This window comes from Cupressus sempervirens, chromosome 6 (assembly GCF_028749045.1).
Source record: "Cupressus sempervirens isolate cs-2001-9-10 chromosome 6, ASM2874904v1, whole genome shotgun sequence".
In the NCBI taxonomy this organism is placed as follows: domain Eukaryota; kingdom Viridiplantae; phylum Streptophyta; class Pinopsida; order Cupressales; family Cupressaceae; genus Cupressus; species Cupressus sempervirens.
The window spans coordinates 640,261,664-640,289,283 of NC_143123.1; the positions used below are offsets into that span (position 1 = coordinate 640,261,664).

General features: G+C 32.4%; 1 protein-coding gene and 1 pseudogene across 1 annotated transcript; both read right to left on the minus strand.

Moving 5' to 3' along the window:
* Positions 1-1,288: 1,288 nt before the first annotated feature.
* Positions 1,289-2,227, minus strand: LOC149553852 (purine permease 1 pseudogene; annotated as a pseudogene).
* A 1,548-nt stretch (positions 2,228-3,775) lies between these two features.
* Positions 3,776-25,656, minus strand: LOC149553853 (geraniol 8-hydroxylase-like). The gene is made up of 3 exons (XM_089789210.1): positions 25,074-25,656; positions 5,498-6,873; positions 3,776-4,662 (listed from the first exon to the last, which is right to left on the minus strand). The coding sequence occupies exons 2-3, from the start codon at positions 6,158-6,160 to the stop codon at positions 4,030-4,032; spliced, it is 1,296 nt and encodes a 431-aa protein (XP_089645336.1). The 5' UTR covers positions 6,161-6,873; positions 25,074-25,656; the 3' UTR covers positions 3,776-4,029.
* Positions 25,657-27,620: the final 1,964 nt, after the last annotated feature.

The following is a 27,620-nucleotide window of genomic DNA, read 5'->3' on the forward strand; positions in this document are numbered from 1 at the left end:
TCTTTCCATAACCCTACAATAAAGATCTCTGTTGATTGAACGTCATCAAGAAGTCCTTAATGGAAGGAAAAAAAATGGTACAAGAGAGGTAAGCTCTGCCTCAATCTAAAGTGCCCTGAACTCATTCACTGTACCAAACAAGTTTTCAAACTTGGTCCACATAGTTAGAGGGGTATTGCACCCATCAAGATGAAACTCTAGATTGTCAAATACATGTAAAGCAATCAACCCCATTGCCTCATCCATTTTGTTCCTGTGTTGCATGACCTCAAAAGGCCTCTGCAAAACTGGTTGCACAATATCTAAACAAGACCACAATCCTTTTGACCAAACAAGTAATGTCATCAAAGTCGTCCATGTGTGATAGTTATGAGGGGTTAGAAGTTCTAGACAAGAAGAGGTCGTGGTCATTGTTTTTGAAGGTATTGGATTGTTTTTTATAGGCAAAAAAATGACCAAATGTTTAAAGTACTACGTCCACTCAATATTACTCCAAACTGATACCAAATCTAGAAAGTAGACCAAAAATTGTGCACTTAAAAAAAAAAATAGTACATGAATATGTGTCCATATGAGCGTGAACGAAGCCTTTGAAGTTGCAAAAATTGAAATTTGCAATTTTTAGAAAAAATCAGAAAAATAGATTATAAACAACCTATAGCATTGTGTAGATCACGGAATTCTACCCCAAAACAAAAAAAAAATTGTTCAAAAAAAGGAGTTTGTATGAGTGAGATATCATTGTTTGAAAATCACCTCTATAATTTTTTTTTTCTGAATTGTCATCGTCGCATCTCAAAAAATCAAAGAAAATGCCCAAAAAATGTCAGATTTGTTTTGTCAAAATCTCGTTCTCTTTTTTCTCCAAATATCGAACAAGCTACAACAGCGCTAGCTTTGATACCATGAAGGATTTGAGCATTACAAATCTACTAAGCCCGAAGAATACCTGTATGTAAAAACCTATCATAGAGTAAAAAAAAAAGATAGATGCAAGTGTTTGCTTTGAAAATATGCAAATTATATTCCTAGAAATGAAAAAGATAAGAGATAATTACAAAAGATCAATCCTTATAGAGGGAGATTGAAATCTGAAAAAAAGGTAACCTAAAAAGACAAAATCATTTGATAATTAATAATTAATTATTAGATGTGAATGCATAAATGTATGAAATGAAATCTTAAAAAAATAGAAAAGGTAATTTAATAAATTAATTTAAATTAATTTTTTCCTCTAACATATATGCTTGCTTGCAAGTACATTGTCTTCAACAAAGCTTTTCGAAGATCAATGGTCTTCTTCGTTAGATGGTTGTCGGTCCTCATCTAGGCTTTTAGAATCAAAATCTTCTTCATACAAATATGAGGCAAAACCCCAAAGAGCAATTACCAAAGGCATGGCTTTCTCTCGAGTAAACTTCTCTCCTTATAACTACAGCCAACAGTTGGTTGATGGGAATGTAGAAGGCTATGATGATACCACTCAGTAGCGAATTAGTTGGAAAGATGACACCAAACACCCCAATAAAGAAAAGTTGCCAGCAGATGGCATTAGCTACAATGCTAACATAGTAACTAACCTCACCCATTGGGGAAGCCTTGGTCTCTCTCCCAATGGCCATGAAATCATGATTTGCAGTCATACCAACCAAACAGAAGGCAACTGCAGAGCAAGACATGATGAGTTGCATCTCCATAACAAGAGTATATGTTATCTGGCGTGAGGTTTCCTTATGCGAGCTCAATGAGTGGGAGAATCGATCCATAAAGGGCGGCCGCACCAAGTGTGACGATAAACCCTACTATATACTGCTGATGGTGGACTCCCTATGGTGTGTCGTTCCTTGTATTGAAAGAAAGCATAACGACAGCCATTGTGAGCAGAGTCACGGCATTGATTGAAAAAAGAAGTTGACTTCTGCCCAACTATCAGATAAGCAAATACTGCATTGAATGCCAGTTGAGTGGCAATCACCAAAGTTGGGGTTGAGAGAGGAAGGTAATTGAGGCCCCAAGCGTACATGAAGTTGACCAAGCCCGTGAAGAGACCCAGAACGATGGAAATAAGGCAGAGCTTGAGAATCACATGATTCTCTTCATAGCCCTTCTTTTTCTTGTAGACTGATGAGATCCGGATGGGCAACATAAGTAGGGTATTGAGGAACAGTAAGACAAGAAGTGAGGCAGTATGACTTAGCCCTGTACTAAGATTATATGCTGCTTGCATCATAAATTGCCTTCACAAATCCTTCTCCATACTATTAGTTCAAAGAGAATTACCCTATCCCAAAGGGGAAAAGAAAGCAAAGAAAGGGAAAACATGTCTAGCCGAGGAAATTGTACATTGTAATAGTGGAATGCAAAGAAACCCAAGCTTGTTTGGACCTCCTACTGGATTTCCATATTGGTATTGTTAGGGAGAATTATTTAGATAGTGAATATAAAAGGTAAACAAATTTGTTGATATTAGAAACCTAATAACTAAGAGACAACATGGTAACAGATCTGTTGCTGCTAAAAAGCTCTCCCATATTACTAGTTGCTAACTTTCAACTATCAATTTTTATTATTTATGAAGATGATATTTTTCAAGTTAAGGTAAAATTGATCTTCATTTTTCTTCTAAAGTGAGGAGATCATGTCAGATTCTAATGTTAGTTTGCGTAATAGTAAGTGTAACTTTGTGTTAGATTCTAGTAGAGAGAGATTGTAGAAATATGGATAAAAGCAAAGAGTGATAGCTGGAATGATGGAGCAAGTTTGAGGTATGTAAATAAAGAGAGGAGATAAAAAGTAGAGTGAAGGGTGATAGAGTTAGAGAGATAGGTGCAGATCTTGAGAGAAGAAGAGATATTAGATAGAGAGGTAGAGAGAGGGGATTGAGGAATGGCGATAAGGAACAAGATATGTATAAAGATTGAGAGAGATAAGGTAAGTGTGAGAATTTTGATATGAGCTTGTTGATAGCTGAAAATTTGATAGAACCAAGAAATTTATTAGTTCTATTAAACCCTAGAATCTAAATTATAACTTGCAGACATCTAAATCACTCTCAATCATCATATCGATATATATACAAGAAATATAACTTAATGTATAGGAAAGGAAAATCATATATCAAAATGTGACTTATTTGGTGCAACATTTTAAAAATGCATTCCATTTGATGCTCACTAATCTCTTTTAATTGACCATGTATAAGAATTTGTCATTTCAATCCATTTGACAATGGCCAAATTTGGCACAAACAAAATGCTTCTATAGGAGCCAAAAAGGTAATTTGACATTTTTTGGTACATTGTCTTTTTTACGGACCCAATAAGATCTCTAGTATTACCACTCCAATAGCTAACATATGTTGATGTCAAAAAAATCCAAGGTTGCCTCACACTAGGATGTATGAATAAGAAGTCACTCAACTTGTATATAACCTACTTGCAACTATGTAGAATCCAACAATGATTACATAACTTATCAAAAACACAAATATTTCACATACAAAATCATAATAAAATATAAGATCCCAAAATTCAATTACATTCTCTCTTTTCCTTAATATATTAAAACAACTTTCTATACAAAATTATACCATTTAGAAGTTCACCCAATCATTTAGAAGAGTTGATATTTCTAGATAAACCATATAGTTGTCATAATCTTATGTTCAATAAAAAATAATATACAAGTGAGAAAGATCACCAATGCACTAGTATTAATGTAATAGGGCATAATCTTATTATTAAAATTAACTCATAGTGGGATGCATAAAATCATATAAAAAACATATAACATTATATTTCCCACCATCATACTAATAATATACCAAAGTAAGATAATAACGCCCATTCAAAGATACACGCAACAAGAACCATATAAGACTCGAGTCTTTTACTAAGACGTTCCACCATCTCAATGTCAAGCACCTCTTACACATGACGATTTACATACTTTATAATAAGATTCAATCGTGATCAAGGAGATAAACTAAAATATGGTGACATTCATCATGAATCAATTCAGATTCAGATTTTAGTAGACCTGATGTGGTAGGCGTGGTGTGGGGATTACATGTAAGTCCACTTTCTTTTTCAATGTCACCCCAAAGTCTTCATTCATATCTAGATCCTCTCCATTCATTCCATCTGGAATAGTCCAATCAAAAGAATGGACAAGCGAAGCCAAAATTAAATTAACCATCCTATATGCCAGAGGAATGCCCATGCACATTCTTCTTCCTGTTCCAAATGGTATCAGTTCAAAATCATGTCCCTTATAATCTATCTTACTATTTTCACCCTCTAAAAATCTCTCCGGGCAGAATTTTAAAGGATCCACCCAATTTTTAGGGTCCCTTCCCATTCCCCACACGTTCACCAACACTTGGGTATGTTTAGGTATCGCATATCCGTTGATTTCACAAGATTCCTCAGCTCTATGAGGGATGAGAAAAGGAAGAGGTGGATGCAAGCGAAACCCTTCTTTGATCACAGCATAGAGATAAGGCAGCTCATCTATATCACATTCTTCCACCTTTTTAGAACGCCCTATCTTTTCTTCCAATTCTTCTTGGGCTCGTTTCAGTCCATTGGGATACCGAATTAGTTCTGTCATAATCCATTCAATTGTTGTAGATGTTGTGTCACTACCAGCCACTAATAGTTCCTGCAAAGTAAAAGTAAACATTATTATAATAATTTTAGAATAAACATAAAATGATTGTGAAAATAATTATAAATAATTTTTTTAAAGTATTTTGATCATTGACTGTAATCTAAAATATTGATGCACAAAGCCAAACAGTCTAATTTAGAAATCTACAGATACATTGAATTAATGAATTGATTAAAACACAGCCAAACAGTCTAATTTAGAAATCTAGAGATACATTGAACTATGGATTGGAGGAATCTGATCATTAATAAATTAATTGATCTATTAAATAGCTTTATTAAATTATGACATTTTTTATTAAATAGAAGATAATTATGATATTATTATCATAGTTTAATTTTATAGTTTTTGTATCAAATTTATTGATACATGCTTTATTAGTGGTTTAAAAAAGTATACGATTCAATTGATGAACTGAATAGACTCTATAATGAATGGTTTACAGGTCAAAATAGTACTAAAGGTTTTGCAAATGTAATAGAAAGTTAAGTGGACTTAAACTTGGAAGAAACTTCATTGTAAAGCACCCTTGAATTGGAGTAGGTATTCAGAGATTTCCTTAGACAGTCAAAAGGTTCACCTCTAGAAACATCACCCAAATGTACTATGCAATTATTAATTCTCCTAAAAAATGGATTATTATAAACCACTACTTATAAAATACAAATTATTAAGTTTGACTAAAAATTATATAATTAAATCCTAACAATAATATGATAATTTGACTAAAAAACTACACAATTAAATTCCCATAATAATATCGTCAGTTCAATCCCAATATCACCTTCTTAACAATAAGAATATGAGAAGATGACAGAAAACTTACATAAATGAGCAGTTTGATATCCGTAAGACTCAATTCACCATCTTTCAACTCGAGCAGCACACCCAGAAAATCCTCCTTGTCTGATTCTTTCCCCTCTAGCCGATTGCTAATAAATGAATCTAAAAACTTATAAACAATCTTGTAACACTTGGCCAGCTGACGTTTAACTCCCTGAGGATCCATGAAGGCCAGAAATGGAAAGGAGTCAGCCAAGTTGGGTTTACCAGCAAGCATGAGCGTAGTAGTGAAGGCCTCCTTGAAATCCATGGAGTCTTTGTCGTTGGGATCCAACATGCTTCTACTGAAGATCATGTTGGCAATCAGATTGAGGCCAGTGAAGAACACCATATGGGGAATGTTTACACTCTTTCCCTTCATCTCAAATATCATTCTAGTCATTCCACAGACTTGACCTATTCTGAGATGTTCCAGAGATCGCAGCATCTTTCCAGTGATGAGCTGAGTGGTAGAGATGCGCCTCAGTTTCTGCCACCGAGCTCCGTATTCACCCATGACAAGAGATGACTTGTGGTGAGAATTAACCATGGCTGCCTGTGAGAGTGGCCGCCCTGCAAATACGTGATCGTGGGTTTTGAGAAATTCCTTGGCCATGTCAGGAGATGAGACCACCACTGCTCTGTTCATGCCCAGAGAGAGCATCATGAGAGGCCCGTAGTGCTGAGATAGTGCAAACAGAGATTCATGGGGTTTTTAACCAATCTGAAATAAGTTTCCCACAATGGGCAAACCAGGAGGCCCAGGAGGAAGAGGAAGAGAATTCCCAACCTCTCTCTTTCTCCTCCATATCAGCAATATTAAGAGCACTAGAGCACTGCTAAGCAGCACTGAAAGCCAAGAAACTGATGTATCCCCCATCTTCAGGACTATATTAGATTACACAGCAATGAACGTGCGGGTGCTCGTTAAAATGGTGTGATTTTGTTGCTCGATACTAACACCGACATACTCGCCGACCTGAGGATCAATTAACTGGGCGGCAATGGTAGATTTCGTAAACCTCACAGTGGACAAAGTTGTTTGACCTATAGGTAGCGTCGTATGTGCCTGAAGTATAGCTATATTGAATAATATTATAATGATAGAACTTAAATAGGCAGTATGTGGGGCTTTGGAGATTTATTTTAACGATCCTGTCCAATTTCACTGTTTTTGTGACAGGTCTGTTTGTGGTTCTCTGGTTTTCTCTTTCAAATATTTTTTCTAATGATTGTAATGGGTTGCTTACTGTTCTATTGATAAAAACTGGCACTTGCACTAGTCGGATCCCAGGGTTACCCGGCTTGTAAATTACCCAGTGTTACTGTGAGAGCAGTGTCAGTCTTTCTCCATTTCACAAAGTAGTTTGCATTGCACTTCTGGAAACAAAAATTAGAAATTTAAATCAGTTGCTGCAATCAGTCTGCCATCATTGCATATTATCATAGTTTAGCAGTTCATATGCTGTAGTCATCAATATTGAAGTAAGAATAAAATTCAATCATTCTAACGGCAATTCAAACCAAATCAAACCAAATGTAGTGCCTGCCCCTAGTTTGCATTTTGTTATCATTGTTGAACTCTTTTAAGGCTAGTTTTATGTTGATGGTTAGCAGCATTGTTATGAGATTAACAGATATTATGTTATGGATTTAGTTTATTATGTGATAAGATTACTTAGACTCTACATTTCATGTATGTATGATGGTTATTTTTAGTGTTTACAATTATTGATGATGATCATTACATTGCTTTCAGTTATTAATGATAATTAGTAAGATGATTTATTATCATATGTGCTTTCTTATAAATACTTACCCCATACTTGCATGTGTATGGTGTGCGTGTTTGCTTTGCATGTTTGCTTTTGTATGGCGTGTCTGATGTGGTTAAGGAAGGGAGTCGTAGTCACCTGCTAGTCGGGATCTACACGATGCACCACTTCCTGCCATTGCCTGTTTAGTTTAGTATACATTGTGTTTGTATATGCATGGTTTTTATGCAGGTTGCAGGTACCGGGCATCGACTTCCCTGAATTGCCAGGATGAGCGTACCCTATCACATTATCTCAATGATAAGAGAAGAGAGATAAATTCTCAAGTCCAAATCCCAACCCCTTTAAGCCATTTGTTCTAATTGAAAATTTAGGACAAGTATCCGAGTTGAGTACCCTCCGAATACGTTGGATAAAATAATTCGTGATATTAACCTTTGGTTTGATTTTGTATGTATTTTGGCTATGATGGATTTTCATATTTTTACCTTGTGAGTCTTGGTGTATTTTCTATTAATTAAGCTTAATTAAAAGATTTAATTAATGGTTTAATTAAATGAAAAATTAATATGATATTTTAATATTTATTTTATTTAATTAATTGGAAAATTAATTAAATAAAATAATTAAATTTGAAGATAAAAGTTAAAAGTTTAAATTTGGAATGTGACAATATTTATTTTAATAATAATATATTTGGAATTCATTTTTAAATAAATAACTAAATAATAATATTATTAAAACTAATAAATATTTTAGCAATTAAGTTTTGGAAAATGAAATTTAAAAGTGGAAAATATATTTTAAATTATTAAAAGATTCTAAATATCATGTGATTAAAATATAAATATATTAAGATTAAAAAGTGGAATTATTAAAGTTAGTGCATGAGATTTAATAAATAAATAAATAAAATTGGGAAGAGTAAATTAAATATTATATTAATTAATGTGTATTATTTTAATATTTGCTCACATAGGAGTTTGTAAATTCTCGGGAGTTGTCATGTAGATAACACAAAAGTTTGCACTCTAAGAATGCATTAGTTGTCTACACTTAGGAGTTAGCATTTTTATTTGAGCACATGGTGTCTACAACCTTAAAACTTATCTAGAAGGTTAGAAAAGGCTCATGCTTGGTTGTCATGCTTATCTTTTAGTTGTTTCTAGAGACACTCTAGATGCATCTTAGAGGCCTTTAAATTGAGGCTCTCCTAGTTTGTATAAGTGGAATGGAAGCTTCAAGCTACAAGCTTATATTCTTCTTCATGCTCATATGCTTCTATATGCCTTCATGTTTCTTCTAGCACTTCTAATCACTCGGAAGATTTGGTTGGCTTAGATCTTAGAGGAATTGCGAATGACAGAGAAGGAAGGGATTTTCTATGGACTTCTGAAGCATGGTGGATTAGCATCAGTGTTCAAGTGCACTCGTGATAATCTCACACTCTATTTGCACTATTTCTCTTTCTATCTTCATCATGTCTGTTAGATGTGTCTGAATACTCTTGTGATTGAATCTATAATTGAAATTGGTATCTAGATATTTTATTTGGATGAGAAGAAAAAATTAGAAAACCCTAAATCCAACTTAAGGAGACATTAGATCTAAACGGGTTTGGGCTCGAATTAGAATTAAATTGAGAATGATGTTTTCAAATTTATAGTTAGACTTATTGGATGGATTAATAATCATGTTTAGAAAACAATTATTTAAAGGGGAAAATTCTTGTTTAGGAAAGCCCTTTTTGTTTTGATCTAAATATATGTTCTCTTTTGTAAAATCTACATAAATACAGTGATAATTGAAAATAAATTTTGTATATATAGATATACATATACATATACATATACATATACATATACATATACATATACATATACATATACATATACATATACATACATACATACATACATACATACATACATATATATATATATATATAATTGTGTATATTGAAGTGAGAAACTTAGTAAATCCGAAATCGCATTTAAAATGCGAGTCAAGAAACATTATTAACAAAAAAATGTTAATTGAACCGTTCTATGGATGAAATATGTATATATTATTGGGAGGGCGGATTACCACCCCCCCCCCCCCCCCCCCCCGTGCCCATTTCCTCCGTGGCGGAGTACTTGCGCAGGTCGCAGAGTACCCGCGAGTACGCAGGGTACTTGCGACCCGCGGGCCGCACGGCTCATACGTTTGATACAATGATTTAATCGCTTGGCCTCCCATGTGTGTTTCTTTCCTTTTTAATGTGATTCGACGGCATTGTTAAAAGTTTTATACGTACGGGTTTGTGTAATGATTGGTTATAATGATATTTCGAATTTGAAATAATCATTATATTGAAACATTTTTCATATTGAAAGTTTATCAATATATATATATATATATATATATATATATATATATATATATATATATATATATATATATATATATATATATATATATATATATAAGTGTTAAATATATTGAATATATGATTTAATTTTTATATAAATATATATATATTATTCTGTTGATATCTAATGTTATAGATCTAATCTAAATGAATTTAGGGGGATAATATTTGTTAATATTGAATTCACAATGAGTCTTTCTAAAACACAATAGGGATCTTTTCAAATATGGAATATACTTTTAGGAACATTTCAATATATTGATTTGATGGGGTTAATTTAATATAACTTGTTATTAGTTGTTAACAAGTTAATATTAAACTATTAATTCAAATGTTAACAGAAGTTGATCTTAGATTCAACGAGGCAACGCTAGTTGCTGTAAACTATTGCGAGTGACATTATTACAAGAAATATATATATATATATATATATATATATATATATATATATATATATATATATATATATATATTGAATTATTAATTTGAGTATTGAAGAATTAGAACATGAAGTCTAATGGTTGACTTTTAACGTTAATATATATTAAATAATTGTGAGATCATAATTTATATTATTGGATTAAGATTGAATCATTATGTTATTGGTTAACACGTTTGATTTATTAAATAGCCTATTGATATACCTTAATGATGTTAAGGGTAGTCAAATATTAACTAATGAAGTTTATGTAAAGATTCTCTAGATTGAATAATAATAGTTTTGATGAATGTTTGTTGGGTCTAACAAACTATTAATAAATTCGATTAGAGTTAATCTAGAAGAGATTATTTAATGATTGAAGTTTTGTAAAGACATTAGTTTCTGGGATTTGAAGTATAATTGATCAATTGATATGCATTGAGCTGATATCATAACCATGATATTAATAACTAAGTTATGCGATAGAGTTTTAACTTGAAATGATTATCATTAATACTAAATCGTTAAGAAAGATGAATGTAGTCATTATGGATAAGATTTTTAAAATAACTTGTTAATATTATTATTATTAAAATATTAATATTTGTGTATTGGATTGAAGATGACTTTTCACGTACAAACTATTGTTAGTCAACTGATATTCTTTGGGTTGATAATTTGGTTGTGAAATTATTAATTAAATCAATTAACTAGAGCTAATTGGATTTAATTAATAATTAAGTTATGTAATGAAGATTTAATTGTTATAAATCTTGTAGCGAGATTGTAAATTATCTATATTGAAGTTGATAAGTCTTATGACTTGAATTATGACCTTAGATATCATATGGATGTCAACGATGATAACGATTAAATTAAAAGACTCAAACTTTAGTAACCCTTAATTAAGATTCTAATTGAAGGCTATTAGAATAATAATAGGTCATGGATGGTGTACCTATGTTAATTGATGGATTTAATTGATCATTCTAAAGATATCTTATACGAAGAATGATAATTGGTTCTCTTATAATTTAACGATTAATGATCCTTGTCCTATGTGAAAAGTTGAAGTAACGATAAGAAGAGTTGATCAATTTGAATATGGATCTTAGTTAAATAAAGAGAACAATTTAATTAAAGGTCAATGATGAACAATTTAATGAGTAAATGTTTATCCTTAAGTTGTTCTTAGAAAGTAATTCTTAATAATGGAAGGATAATGTTATCGGGAAAACAAATGGGTTGACTTGTAGGTCAAATGTTGAAACTTAGACATTTGAAGTATACTTGAAAATGGAAACTGAAACCCCTACACTTGAAAATGGAAAAATGAAACTCTACACTTAACTCAACTATGAGATTATAGCAAAACCAAAACATGTGTTTGCATCGTTTATTCTTTATGCTTCTTGTTTTGGATTTTTGGGTTAACTAGTGTTGACCAGTCTTAGGTTGTTACTAGAGGCTCGGAGGTTATGATATGTGATGGCATGTTGATCTTATTTGGTCTTGATCTTTATAAGCCAAACCATGGTAATGTGATTGTATACTCTATGAAATGTTTGTATTTGTTCATCAGTCTTCATGTGTGAAGCTGAGATGTATATGAGACACTTGAGCTAACCATATTTTTGAGTCATCGATCAGTTATCCTTGGTTTATTTTCTAGTCGCCATGATGGGACTGAAATGTGAATTTATTCTTGATGATGTCATTATGTGACATGTTTGACTCAACCATTTCGAAGTCTTCAATCAGTATGATTTTGAGATATTTGATCAGTATGATTATTTCGAGATTATCTTGGTTGCTTGTTAAGAACCAATGGATGTGATGATATATTTTGGTTATTGAGAACCAATGGATACTTATGATTATCAGTGATGCCTTCAGTTGCCAATAGAGAACTGTTGTGGTCATGATTTTCTATGGATGCTTTTCGAATGCTCATGGAGATTTGATGATTCTTATCTTGGAGATTTGATGATTTTATTATGGATATTTGATGCTTATATTGTGGATATTTGATGATTCTTTTTATGGATTATCTTTTGGATTTTCTTTACAGTCGCTTGTACAGGACCATGGAGATTTATGATTCCATGAGCATTAGGGTAGGTAATCTACTTGTAGTGTTGGGAAGTGGCTTGCAATGGGGGTCGGGGCCCTAAGTGGCTGCCAGGGTAACTCATTGTAAGTTTGGTTAATAAGTGATAACATTTACACACTAAATGGAGATTAAATGAACCTAAAAAGATAAGAGTTTTGATGTTCTCGCCCATGCCTTGAGCGCTTGTACAGGCTAGGATGGGAGTAGTGAGACGCATGGTTGCAACCTTGCATTCCATAGTATGCCTTGTCAGTATGAGAGGATACTAGTGGCCGAATGAGATCTGTATGGACCCATGGAGTTTAGCTAACTGCTAGGGTAACTTGTACGAGATAAATGCGGTGACACTTTCTCGCTTGCAGAGTAGGTTTCCTACATGTCATTGTGTGCCTCTGGGAATTAGATGTTGGTTTTGTGTGATAGAACCTTAGAGTTAGTATACTTTTAGGTTTCCTGGACTTTAAGAGATTTATGCTTTGTGGTTTTGATAGCCTGTTTGGGACTTGAGATTATCTCCTCAGCACGGTGGGAGTGGACCACTTAGGTACCATGCGGTCGGGTGTTAGTGTTTTATCACTCTTATCATTTGAGATCCGTCCGAGACACCGTGGCTAATGCTTTCTTGGTTGGTATTTATCTTCACTCTGTTTTTGGATCATTATGATAGATGATATATCTTATGATGGATGTATTTACTGGTATGTTTCTTATATTGATGATTTGCATATGTTAAATGATAGTATCTTATGCTTTACTTTGCATGTTAGTAGGATGTTTTTATGAGTGGCATTCCTACTATGTTAATAGCCGATGATCTCTTCGATGCTTTGGAATGTTACGCACGGAGGAATGGCTAGGATCCATGATGGTCTAATGATGCTATTAATGGTTGGGAGGAACTGTGCACTTAGTTAGTTATGTTTTGTGATATATGGTTATCTCTTATGATGGATGTTTATATCTTTTGTGATGTTGTATCATGTATGATATGTGGTTTCATTTATGTTATTGCATCATGGATGATGATGTACTTTATTTACATGGATGTTTATTTTTTTAAGCTTTTCATACCATATGTCATGTATAATGGATGATTGAGCAATCTAAAAGGACACTTGTATATTGTTTAAGAACATTGGATGTATCATAGATGTGATGTTAGATGGATAGTTAAGATTAGAAGTAATTCAACGTTATGGGGTCTTTAAAGAATGTAACTTGTCATGTTATGTTATTTTCAGTTGGATGTTACTATTGCTTCTGCAAGTGTTGTGTATGGTTTTACTTTCATGTTTAAAAAAAAAATTGTTTGGCAAACTTAGTGAAATTCTTTGGATCCCTTCACGGGGCATTACATTTGGTATCAGAGCCCGAGTTTCAACATTGGGAGCTCTGGGTATATTTGAATACCACTATTTGTCAACTAGTTGAACAAAATGAAAACTTTGAACTATCATGTGTATCTCTTTCAAAACTGAAAACTTGAAACTAGGTGAACTGAAACAAAGCCTAAATTGTTACTTGCATATTTTTCATGCTTAACACTTAGTTTTTAAAACTAAAAATTCTACTTAAACCTAAACATGGGCAAAATTGAAAATTGAAACTTATTCTAGTTGCAAAACATGTATCTTTTATCTAAGTTTCAAGGTAGTATACCTTTGTTTATCTTTGCAAGCATTAAGTTGCTCTTGTTTAGAATGTATTAAGGGATATATTTCAATAGTTGTTAAAGGAATGATGTTGGATCGATATGGTTTTCGGTTTACCATTAAACCAGAATCATATTGCTCTAAAGGTGTTGTAATATCTTCAGTTGAATCATGCCTCCCTACAGAGGAAAAGGTTCAATGGGACCCGCAAAGTGAGTAACTTAGTTTCTTATTTCTTGTAGGCTTCCAGGAGTAAGCCTAATCCCAGGGGGGGTGGATGTAGTGCCTGCCCCTAGTTCACATTTTGTTATCATTGCTGAACTCTTTTAGGGCTAGTTTTATGTTGATGGTTAGCAACATTGTTATGAGATTAACAGATATTATGTTATGGATTTAGTTTATTATATGATAAGATTACTTAGACTCTACATTTCATGTATGTATGATGGTTATTTTTAGTGTTCACAATTATTGATGATGATCATTACATTGCTTTCAGTTATTAATGATGATTAGTAAGATGATTTATTATCATATGTGTTTTCTTATGAATACTTACTCCATACTTGCATGTGTATGGTGTGTGTGTTTGTTTTGCGTGTTTGCTTTTGTATGGCGTGTCTGATGTGGTTAAGGAAGGGAGTCGTAGTCACCTGCTAGTCAGGATCTACACGATGCACCACTTCCTGCCATTGCCTGTTTAGTTTAGTATACATTGTGTTTGTACATGCATGGTTTTTATGCAGGTTGCAGGTATCGGGTATCGACTTCCCTGAATTGTCAGGATGAGCGTACCCTATCACATTATCTCAATGATAAGAGAGGAGAGATAAATTCTCAAGTCCAAATCCCAACCCCTTTAAGCCATTTGTTCTAATTGGAAATTTAGGACAAGTATCTGAGTTGAGTACCCTCCGAATACGTTGGATAACGTAATTCGTGATATTAACCCTTGGTTTGATTTTGTATGAATTTTGGCTATGATGGATTTTCATATTTTTACTTTGTGAGTCTTGGTGTATTTTCTATTAATTAAGCCTAATTAAAAGATTTAATTAATAGTTTAATTAAATGGAAAATTAATATGATATTTTAATATTTATTTTATTTAATTAATTGGAAAATTAATTAAATAAAATAATTAAATTTGAAGATAAAAGTTAAAAGTTTAAATTTGGAATGTGACAATATTTATTTTAATAATAATATATTTGGAGTTCATTTTTAAATAAATGACTAAATAATATTATTATTAAAACTAATAAATATTTTAGCAATTAAGTTTTAGAAAATGAAATTTAAAAGTGGAAAATATATTTTAAATTATTAAAAGATTCTAAATCTCATGTGATTAAAATATAAATATATTAAGATTAAAAAGTGGAATTATTAAAGTTAGTGCATGAGATTTAATAAATAAATAAATTAAATTGGGAAGAGTAAATTAAATATTATATTAATTAATGTGTATTATTTTAATATTTGCTCACATAGGAGTTTGCAAATTTTCGAGAGTTGTCATGTAGATAACACAGAAGTTTGCACTCTAAGAATGCACTAGTTGTCTACACTTAGGAGTTAGCATTTTTATTTGAGCACATGGTGTCTACAACCTTAAAACTTATCTAGAAGGTTGGAGAAGGCTCATGCTTGGTTGTCATGCTTATCTTCTAGTTGTTTCTAGAGACACTCTAGATGCATCTTAGAGGCCTTTAAATTGAGGCTCTCCTAGTGTGTTTATATAAGTGGAATGGAAGCTTCAAGCTACAAGCTTATATTCTTCTTCATGCTCATATGCTTCTATATGCCTTCATGTTTCTTCTAGCACTTCTAATCACTCGGAAGATTTGGTTGGCTTGGATCTTGGAGGAATTGCGAATGACAGAGAAGGAAGGGATTTTCTATGGACTTCTGAGGCATGGTGGATTAGCATCAGTGTCCAGGTGCACTCGTGATAATCTCACACTCTATTTGCACTATTTCTCTTCCTATCTTCATCATGTTTGTTAGATGTGTCTGAATACTCATGATTGAATCTATAATTGAAATTGGTATCTAGATATTTTATTTGGATGAGAAGAAAACATTAGAAAACCCTAGATCCAACTTAAGAAGACATTAGATCTAAACGGGTTTGGGCTCGAATTAGAATTAAATTGAGAATGATGTTTTCAAATTTATAGTTAGACTTATTGGATGGATTAATAATCATTTTTAGAAAACAATTATTTAAAGGGGAAAATTCTTGTTTAGGAAAGCCCTTTTTGTTTTGATCTAAATATATGTTCTCTTTTGTAAAATCTACATAAATACAGTGATAATTGAAAATAAATTTTGTATATATATATATATATATATATATATATATATATACATATATATATACATATACATATACATATACATATACATATATGTATATAATTGTGTATATTGAAGTGAGAAACTTAGTAAATCCGAAATCGCATTTAAATGCGAGTCAAGAAACATTATTAACAAAAAAATGTTAATTGAACCGTTCTATGGATGAAATATGTATATATTATTGGGAGGGCAGATTACCCCCCCCTCCCCCCCCCCCCCCAATACCCATTTCCTTCGTGGCGGAGTACTTGCGCAGGTCGCAGAGTACCCGCGAGTACACAGGGTACTTGCGACCCGTGGGCCGCACGGCTCATACATTTGATACAGTGATTTAATCGCTTGGCCTCCCATGTGTGTTTCTTTCCTTTTTAATGTGATCCGATGGCATTGTTAAAAGTTTTATACGTACGGGTTTGTGTAATGATTGGTTATAATGATATTTCGAATTTGAAATAATCATTATATTGAAACGTTTTTCATATTGAAAGTTTATATATATATATATATATATATATATATATATATATATATATATATATATATATATATATATATATATATATATATATATATATATATTTATTTATATTTATATACATATACATATACATATATATACATATATACATGTATATGTATATATATGTATATGTATATATATATAAGTGTTAAATATATTGAATATATGATTTAATTTATATATATATATATATTATTCTGTTGATATCTAATGTTATAGATCTAATCTAAATGAATTTAGGGGGATAATATTTGTTAATATTGAATTCACAATGAGTCTTTCTGAAACACAATAGGGATCTTTTCAAATATGGAATATACTTTTAGGAACATCTCAATATATTGATTTGATGGGGATAATTTAATATAACTTGTTATTAGTTGTTAACAAGTTAATATTAAACTATTAATTCAAATGTTAACAGAAGTTGATCTTAGATTCAACGAGGCAACGCTAGTTGCTGTAAACTATTGCGAGTGACATTATTACAAGAAAAAAAAAAAAAAAAAAAAAAAAAAAACAAATATATATATATATATATATATATATATAGAATTATTAATTTGAGTATTGAGGAATTAGAATATGAAGTCTAATGGTTGACTTTTAACGTTAATATATATTAAATAATTGTGAGATGATAATTTATATTATTGGATTAAGATTGAATCATTATGTTATTGGTTAACACGTTTGATTTATTAAATAGCCTATTGATATACCTTAATGATGTTAAGGGTAGTCAAATATTAACTAATGAAGTTTATGTAAAGATTCTCTAGATCGAATAATAATAGTTTTGATGAATGTTTGTTGGGTCTAACAAACTATTAATAAATTCGATTAGAGTTAATCTAGAAGAGATTATTTAATGATTGAAGTTTTGTAAAGACATTAGTTTTTGGGATTTGAAGTATAATTGATCAATTGATATGCATTGAGCTGATATCATAACCATGATATTAATAATTAAGTTATGCGATAGAGTTTTAACTTGAAATGATTATCATTAATACGAAATCGTTAAGAAAGATGAATGTAGTCATTATGGATAAGATTTTTAAAATAACTTGTTAATATTATTATTATTAAAATATTAATATTTGTGTATTGGATTGAAGATGACTTTTCACGTACAAACTATTGTTAGTCAACTGATATTCTTTGGGTTGATAATTTGGTTGTGAAATTATTAATTAAATCAATTAACTAGAGCTAATTGGATTTAATTAATAATTAAGTTATGTAATGGAGATTTAATTGTTATAAATCTTGTAGCGAGATTGTAAATTATCTATATTGAAGTTGATAAGTCTTATGACTTGAATTATGACCTTAGATATCATATGGATGTCAACGATGATAACGATTAAATTAAAAGACTCAAACTTTAGTAACCCTTAATTAAGATTCTAATTGAAGGTTATTAGAATAATAATAGGTCATGGATGGTGTACCTATGTTAATTGATGGATTTAATTAATCATTCTAAAGATATCTTATACAAAGAATGATAATTGGTTCTCTTATAATTTAAAGATTAATGATCCTTGTCTTATGTGAAAAGTTGAAGTAACGATAAGAAGAGTTGATCAATTTGAATATGGATCTTAGTTAAATAAAGAGAACAATTTAATTAAAGGTCAATGATGAACAATTTAATAAATAAATGTTTATCCTTAAGTTATTCTTAGAAAGTAATTCTTAATAATGGAAGTATAATGTTATCAGGGAAACAAATGGGTTGACTTGTAGGTCAAATGTTGAAACTTAGACATTTGAAATATACTTGAAAATGGAAACTAAAACCCCTACACTTGAAAATGGAAAAATGAAACTCTACACTTAACTCAACTATGAGATTATAGCAAAACCAAAACATGTGTTTGCATCGTGTATTCTTTATACTTCTTGTTTTGGGTTTTTGGGTTAACTAGTGTTGACCAGTCTTAGGTTGTTACCAGAGGCTCGGGGGTTATGACATGTGATGGCATGTTGATTTTATTTGGTCTTGATCTTTATAAGCCCAACCATGGTAATGTGATCGTATACTCTATGAAATGTTTGTATTTGTTCATCAGTCTTCATGTGTGAAGCTGAGATGTATATGAGACACTTGAGCTAACCATATTTTTGAGTCATCGATCAGTTATCCTTGGTTTATTTTCTAGTCACCATGATGAGACTGAAATGTGAATTTATTCTTGATGATGTCATGATGTGACATGTTTGACTCAACCATTTCGGAGTCTTCGATCAGTATGATTTTGAGATATTTGATCAGTATGTTTTTTTCGAGATTATCTTGGTTGCTTGTTAAGAACCAATGGATGTGATGATATATTTTGATTATTGAGAACCAATGGATACTTATGATTATCAGTGATGCCTTCAATTGCCAATAGAGAACTGTTGTGGTCATGATTTTCTATGGATGCTTTTCGGATGCTCATGGAGATTTGATGATTCTTATCTTGGAGATTTGATGATTTTATTATGGATATTTGATGCTTATATTATGGATATTTGATGATTCTTTTTATAGATTATCTTTTGGATTTTCTTTACAGTCGCTTGTACAGGACTGTGGAGATTTATGATTCCATGAGAATTAGGGTAGGTAATCTACTTGTAGTGTTGGAAAGTGGCTTGCAATGGGGGCCGGGGCCCTAAGTGGCTGCCAGGGTAACTCATTGTAAGTTTGGTTAATAAGTGATAACATTTACACACTAAATGAGGATTAAATGAACCTAAAAAGATAAGAGTTTTGATGTTCTCGCCCATGCCTTGAGTGCTTGTACAGGCTAAGATGGGAGTAGTGAGACGCATGGTTGCGACCTTGCATTCCATAGTATGCCTCGTCAGTATGAGAGGATACTAGTGGCCGCATGAGATCTGTATGGACCCATGGAGTTTAGCTAACTGCCAGGGTAACTTGTACGAGATAAATGCGATGACACTTTTCCGCTTGCAGAGTAGGTTTCCTACAGGTCATTGTGTGCCTCTGAGAATTAGATGTCATTTTTGTGTGATGGAACCTTAGAGTTAGTATACTTTTAGGTTTCCTAGACTTTAAGAGATTTATGCTTTGTGGTTTTGATAGCCTGTTTGGGACTTGAGATTATCTCCTCAGCACGGTGGGAGTGGACCACTTAGGTAGCACGCGGTCGAGTGGTAGTGTTTTATCACTCTTATCATTTGAGATTCGTCCAAGACACTGTGGCTAATGCTTTCTTGGTTGGTATTTATCTTCACTCTGTTCTTGGATCATTATGATAGATGATATATCTTATGATGGATGTATTTACTGGTATGTTTCTTATATTGATGATTTGCATATGTTAAATGATAGTATCTTATGCTTTACTTTGCATGTTAGTAGGATGTTTTTAGGAGTGACATTCCTACTATGTTAATAGCCGATGATCTCTTCGGTGCTTTGGAATGTTACGCACAGAGGGATGGCTAGGATCTATGATGGTCTAATGATGCTATTAATGGTTGGGAGGAACCGTGCACTTAGTTAGTTATGTTTTGTGATATATGGTTATCTCTTATGATGGATGTTTATATCTTTTGTGATGTTGTATCATGTATGATATGTGGTTTCATTTATGATATTTTTTTAAGCTTTTCATACCATATGTCATGTATAATGGATGATTGAGCAATCTAAAAGGACACTTGTATATTGTTTAAGAACATTGGATGTATCATGGATGTGATGTTAGATGGATAGTTAAGATTAGAAGTAATTCAACATTATGGGGTCTTTAAAGAATGTAATCTGTCATGTTATGTTATTTTCAGTTGGATGTTACTATTGCTTCCGCAAGTGTTGTGTATGGTTTTACTTTCATGTTTAAAAAAAAAATTGTTTGGCAAACTTAGTGAAATTCTTTGGATCCCTTGACGGGGCATTACACCAAATTGTTTAAGTACAGAGCAGACTTTAGATTCCATTGTCCAAATCCTAAATTTCAAACTTTAAAAAGGGATGAATGATCTATAATTGAAATAAATCAATTTCAAACTTTAAAAAGAGATCAATTATCTATAATTGAAATAAATCAAGTGTCATAAAAATATGAAAGCACTTCTAATTTTTTAACATTATAATAGAAAATATCCGAAAGTCGGTTTTCCAAACTACATAAAAAGTTACCTTTTAATTATCAAACTTATTAAATATAAGTTATTCTAAGAATATTATTTATTTTTATTGATCAGAATAGAAATAATCACATTTCCAAAGTAATGTGTTAAATTATCCAAACTACTACTTTCTAATCCAGACCATTCATCTGTCCGCGAGAGAAGAAAATGGGATTCTTGACTCCTAGTTTCTGTGTCAAATGAGATAAGAACCATTTTACTTTTTCAACGACTCAATAGAGTGGAAATTGTTACTATTTAAAAACCATTCATGTATGCTCTTAAATCGCATAAAACTGGAGTGTATTCCGGGTGGTTTCCTTCAGTTAGAAAATTTTAACATTCTTATGTCATAGGACTTTTAAGTTCGATTTTTCGAAGTCTATAATTAGTTCATTTATTGGTGATATTAAATGTAGGAATTCATATACCTGCACACATATCTGAGAACTGTGATAGTTTATGCGATTTCCCGGGCCTAGAACTAGAACTCTCTGTGTATTATCGCTATTATCATCCTCAATCTTCCGGGAATCAACAGTACTTTGAGGCATTTTGTGAAACAGTTCGCGGACCTTTTCTATGTTTGCACATTTTATATATATGTATGGCAAGGCAAGCGCAAGATAAATACTTTGATGGATGCTAATACCCTGTTCCAACACTCTCAGTTAAATTGATGCTATACATATACAGTTGACGAAATAGTTTTGAGAGAGCTGGAGACCTCTAAGATGTAAGTAGTTGGTAAGAGCATCCAAACCAGATCTTTTCGAAGAGCTTCTATTGAACAAATTATAGCGAGCAAGGTACAATCCATCAAAGAGCTCAGAACAAATAAAAAGAACAGCAAGCTTAACTCTTAATGCTGTAGAAAAGATAGCACCATTTAATATTGTAACAGCGAAAGCAAGGAAACCATCCCTTACCAGCAGATCGCTGAAGAAGAGCACTCAATTTAGGCCTGTTGATATATTCAATCCACATGACATCGTTTAGAGACATTCCACAAACAATTCAGAGGCGTTGTCTATGATTGCACATTTTGAATGCATGTCAAACATTGCATTTCCAACTATAATATCTGACAAAAACCTCCCGAAATCATGTTTGCATTGGAAATAAAATGGAATGTCAAAATGGAAGATAACAAAAAAGTAAAGATCCTGCTTCTGTCTTCCGCAAGGGTTCAGACTGAAGCTCCCACTACTTTTAACAAGAAAAACAAAATGAATTGCAATGTATCCAGGATGTTCTTCGCATTTTTAAACAGTTCTGCAAAGCTTCTTCGCACATAAGATGCTGATAAATAATCTCACTCATCCATTATCCTATTCTTGTGTGACAGATTGTTGAAGCTAGAGTTGGCCAACTCAAAATAAAAATGCTGAATACAAAAGCCATTAAAGACTTATAGAACGAGATTTTTAACAAAATATTTGCTAGCCTTTGGAGTTGATCTAAATAGAAACGGATCAATACAGTTTTAGTTATTATCTGTCTTCTAAGAATTTAAATCACCTTTTCCTATTCTTTACTACTAACTTGTGGCATTGTTAAAACTCTTTTGAATTATGCATCTCAGTGCAAATACCAATTTGTTAAAAATATATTGATGCGTTCTAATGAATTTTAATGAGTAGATTTAACATACCTACTAAAGAACAGGGGATGTCAAGTATAGCATCTTCTAGTACACCTTCTATGGAGTCAATCTCTGGGTTGGCTGATTGAATATCTTCTGCCAATGTTGCATATTTCATAGCTACAAAGTATAATGGCTTGTCTTCATCTGTAACAATATAGAATGATGCAAGAGCATCTTGGGTTGTCTTGTATCCTGCTCATTTTTGTTCATTCTGCTAGTTGGTGCCGAGTTACTGTAGCACTCAGTTGGTGCCAAGTTACTGTAGTACTTAGTGGATACTGAGTTACCCAGTGTATGCCGAGTGATTCCTTCATGTGCCGAGTTACTCAGTGTATGCCGAGTGACTCTTCATGTGCCGAGTTACCCAATGTACGCCAAGTGTCAGCATTTGGATGTGATTTCTGCGAGCCAACTTGCGGGATTTATTTCGATCGCGACATTTATGTTAAGATCTTTTCTTGGGATGTGTCCATACTGTTGTTGGGTTGGCCTTCCTCTTATGTAATGTTCTAGAATAATCTGTAAGCCATTTTGGCAAGTATACATAGAGTGTTTAGGCATAGAGTTAGGCAAGTTTTTGGAAGAGGACTAAAGAGCATAATTGGAAGTGCAAATTTGCAGTTGGATCTTTGAATGTGAATGTATTTGTAATTGGCCGTAACCCAGAAGGCCTTACAGCTAAGCATGTATGAAAATGTTTTGATGAATCAATAAAAGTATTTCACTCTTCTTCCTCCTTTGGTTGTTGTTCTTTGTGTTTGCTTCCGTTGTGTTAACTCTTGCTGGATGGTTTGGATAGCTGGGTGAGCCTTTGGCCCTAGTTATTCATCCTTTGCTTGCGTCATAGGATATCCTACAAGGTCCATACTCATGCTCCTAACTGCTGGTATAGTCATGCAGCGATCATCCATTTCCATAGGAAATGCCTCATAACCATTGTAAAGGTATGATGCTAAGCCCCCAGATTTTTAGATCTTCCTAAACTGTTGGACAACAATCCACACATGTCTCTCATAATCCTCGTAAAGGTATAGTTTCTCCTATCCTACAGCACCCCAGACTATTCAAACATCCATCTAGCTTCTACCCTATGTTTTCCTATTTTCAAAGCGTTTATCTCTTCAAAATCAAACAAATTCTTCAATGAATCATAATCTTCCAATGGTTCTTCTCTAGACCTTATCTTCTTAACAACTTCTTCTCTAACACACAACTTAATAGGAAGATAACTCTAATACCATATTAGAAAAATAGAACAGCAGAAGCAAAGAAATAATATACTATTCCATCTTGTTATTCTTGAATAATATATGCATATTTATACAATAGCTTGACCCACTAATATAATATATGTATATTTATACGATAGCTTGACCCACCAACATTCTTAAATGACTGCTAATTAGATTGACAACAAAGTACATGATTGACAATACACACATAAACTTGACAGCTAACTGGAACTTATGGACACCTAACTCAAACACGTCTACAACTAGATATTGATTCAAACTAAAACTCTTTAACTTATACCTAAGCTGAACTTGTGTTGTCTGCAACTCAAACAAGATTTGCCAGGTGTACAACAATCATTTATATACTATTGTTGAAACATTACCTCCAACTTAAATGATTGGATTTCATTTCCGCATGTGGGATCACTCATATGATTCTGAAGGTTGTGTTATTCGGCAATGGATCAAACTTCACGCCTTGTCCAGTGCACAGGGAAGGCTAACCCTTGCCCAAATAAGAACAGATGTGATGTTTGGTCCTGTTTGGTCCTTGCAATGAAGGATTCAGAGCATCCAAATTATTCGTATTGACTGAACGTCTTGAAATGTCAGCTCCACCCACCTTTTCAATTACATTGTATTCAATTCCACAAGGCCCATACTGTTCAAGTGGGATCAGAAGATGTAGGTTCATATAAGATATATTAATGTAGTGAGATGGATGTAAACTACTCATTTCGATTCCAATTCCAAGGTTTGCTTGTTCGAAAACTTCATATGAAATGTTACCTGTTTTTTCTAAATTGAATAAAGTTCTATCATGCCCCATGATATGATGATCCACATGTACTGCAGTTGTTTAGGTAAACGCCCTAACCAACGGGGGTGATGTTGTCTCTGAAATGTCGCTTGAAATGTTAACAACATCACTTGTGATACTTGTGTTGGCCATATTCCAGGGATTTATCAGCAATTAAAAATTTAGGTAATCTACATGCACGGTGCACCAATGATGTAGTTATTAAATAAATCAAGCACTACCTTTATAGGATCTAATTTTAATATGAAATTAATAATGTATAGAAATAATTTAGGAAAAATAAAATTTCAATTCATGGAATAGATTTGCCATCACAAATATTGAATTTGTTAAATAAAGAAAAATAAATTAATTTGTACCGAAGGCTAGTTTCGGATGAAAATTACAAAATTTGCTACAGATAGAAGCCTTGAACACATATCCATAATAACTCTACCATTTGTGCATGTAGGTTATCTACATACCTGACTGCTGGTATATGGCGAAAACAAGAATACTCAGCGATGTTGTTACCATTTCAAGCGATACTTCAGAACACATCGGCCCCCTCGGTTGCAGCTGAGAAAAGAGCATCAAACAAATCAAGCGCCGCAAGCGAAGAGCATTGCCCCAAGCATACCTATGTTTCCCCTCCTGATAGTCAGTTAATTCCAAAGATAAATTTGGAAAAGATCTTATCAAAGGAGGAAAAGGCTTGTGAAGATTGGGGATTCTCTAACCCAATCATGGCTCTCCAGAGCATCTTCTACGCCGCCTGGAGTCCGCCGCGATGGACATAGGAAGAACACGATCAATTGGCAGTGAAATTGAAAACAGCACCTTGTACGACGAAAACGATATGCTCCTCTCCAAACAGCACAGTGGTCAAAAAGCCTCTTTCTGGCGAACTGTGCGGCTTGAGAACCCCACATACTCGGCAGAGACGAGCATATTCTACTCTGCAAGCAGCCCTAAATCCCTTTGCACCGGCCGGGCCCCTCCATCCCGGCACTCCATCCTCCGTTCAGGGCAGTCAGCAGGCACAAGTACAATCGTATTCCGACTCTGCCGTATTCTGACTCTGCCGTATGTTGTCAGACACTGCCCTCCGCCATCCCCTTGCCTTTATGTTGTAGACACTGCATTTCCGGCCGTTTGGTGAGCGGAATAGGAATACGTATTTCACAATAAGAATTCTGGAATATATATTCTAGAATAGAACGTATTCTTGTTTTCTGTTTGGTTCAGCCAATATTTGATGGAAATTTGCGAATTCAAAAATTTATGTTTTTTGAAAAAAATAAAAATGGAATAGGATTACGTATTCCAATACCACCTATTTGGATGGAATTGCAAAACCCTATTTTTGGGCCAAAATTAGAATACATATTCCATTTTTGCCTCGTATTCCAATCCTATTTTGGTGCATCCAAACAAGGAATTCGAAATTTTTAGAATACGTATTCCAGAATACGTATTCCTATTCCGCTCACCAAACGGATCCTAAGAAAGAGAGGACTTAGATTTTTTTTGAAAAGTTAGAAAAAACAAAATAAAGTGTATTATTTACATTGTTGTTAAAAATTATCATTTTTAGATTCTCCGCTAAAGTCTATTATTTACATTGTTGTTAAAGTTACAGTGTATATTTAAATTATATTTACATTGTTCTACAATTTTAAAAAATTCTCTATATAATAATATAATAAATATTAGTTATTTTAGATAAGTAAATAGAATTTATATATTTTTATTATAATAATTATATTATTAATTTTTTGTTTTAAATATATAGTAATATAGAAATAAAATAAATGTTCTTTATTTTATAGAGATTATAAATTTTTTAAAGAAAAATTAGTTGCTTGAGAGATAAGATTAAATCAATTGATTATTATATTAATTATATTATGAAATTCAATTAATAATTTAGTACATTAAAAAATAAATAAATATTTTTGTATAATTATATTTAACATAGTTAAGATTTTTAACTGATTTTGAAAAAGAAAATAATTTTAAAAATTGAAATGAAATAGTTTAAAATTAATAATTATAATAAATAAATAAATAAAATTTAAAAATATTTTATTTTCTTTTATAAATACAACATAAAAATACATATGTTTTCAAACTTGTTTATTTTTTAACATAGATGTTTATGTGTTGTCTCCATTGTCATGTAACATTAATAGTTCCACATTTATTTATTAAACTTATTTAATGACAACAAACTAAGCAAGTATCAATTTGTGATATTCCTCTCAAGAATTAAGTGTGTGATTTTGAGTCAAACTCATTGACCCATGTTTCATGAGTACTGATTCAACATGAATCCATCTCTCATGAGTATAAATGTAACACTTAGCACTCATTGGATCTAGGTGATGCTTACAAGGGTGAAGCACCAAGACTTTCTGAGAGATCACCCATCCTAGTACTACTCCAGCCTGAGTGCGCTTAATTATGGAGTTTCCTCCATGGAAATGATCTCCTACTTATCAAGTATCAATTTTTTCGTACAAAATAATTCATAAGATAACCATGTTGAATATAATTTCTTAGATAGTTAACCTACTTAATCATTTCATTTTATATATTCAATATCTTGTCATCTTATTTTCTTCTAAGTAAGAATGAGAAAGATTACATGATTCTTAACCATATAAAATGTTACAATTTTTTTTTCTTAATTTGACCATGTTATTCATAACCATACACATATATGTTATTTCAACATTTGTGTTATTGCAACACTAAAGTTGGATCAAATGTTACATGCTAACTTTAATCAAATAACACATGGAAAGTTCAAGACAACATAAATATATGAAGATGATGAACAACTATTTTACCAAAATATAACTCAAAGCATCACAATGCTTTCACTACGAGACAAAATCAAATCCCTTGTAAAAGCACAAAATCAAGGATGTAATATTTGGATGATAAAATAATACAATATGTTTTGAAAATCCTTCATAGTGAAGCTCTTAGTCTTGACTTATATTGACCTCTCTTCTAATTGGAAC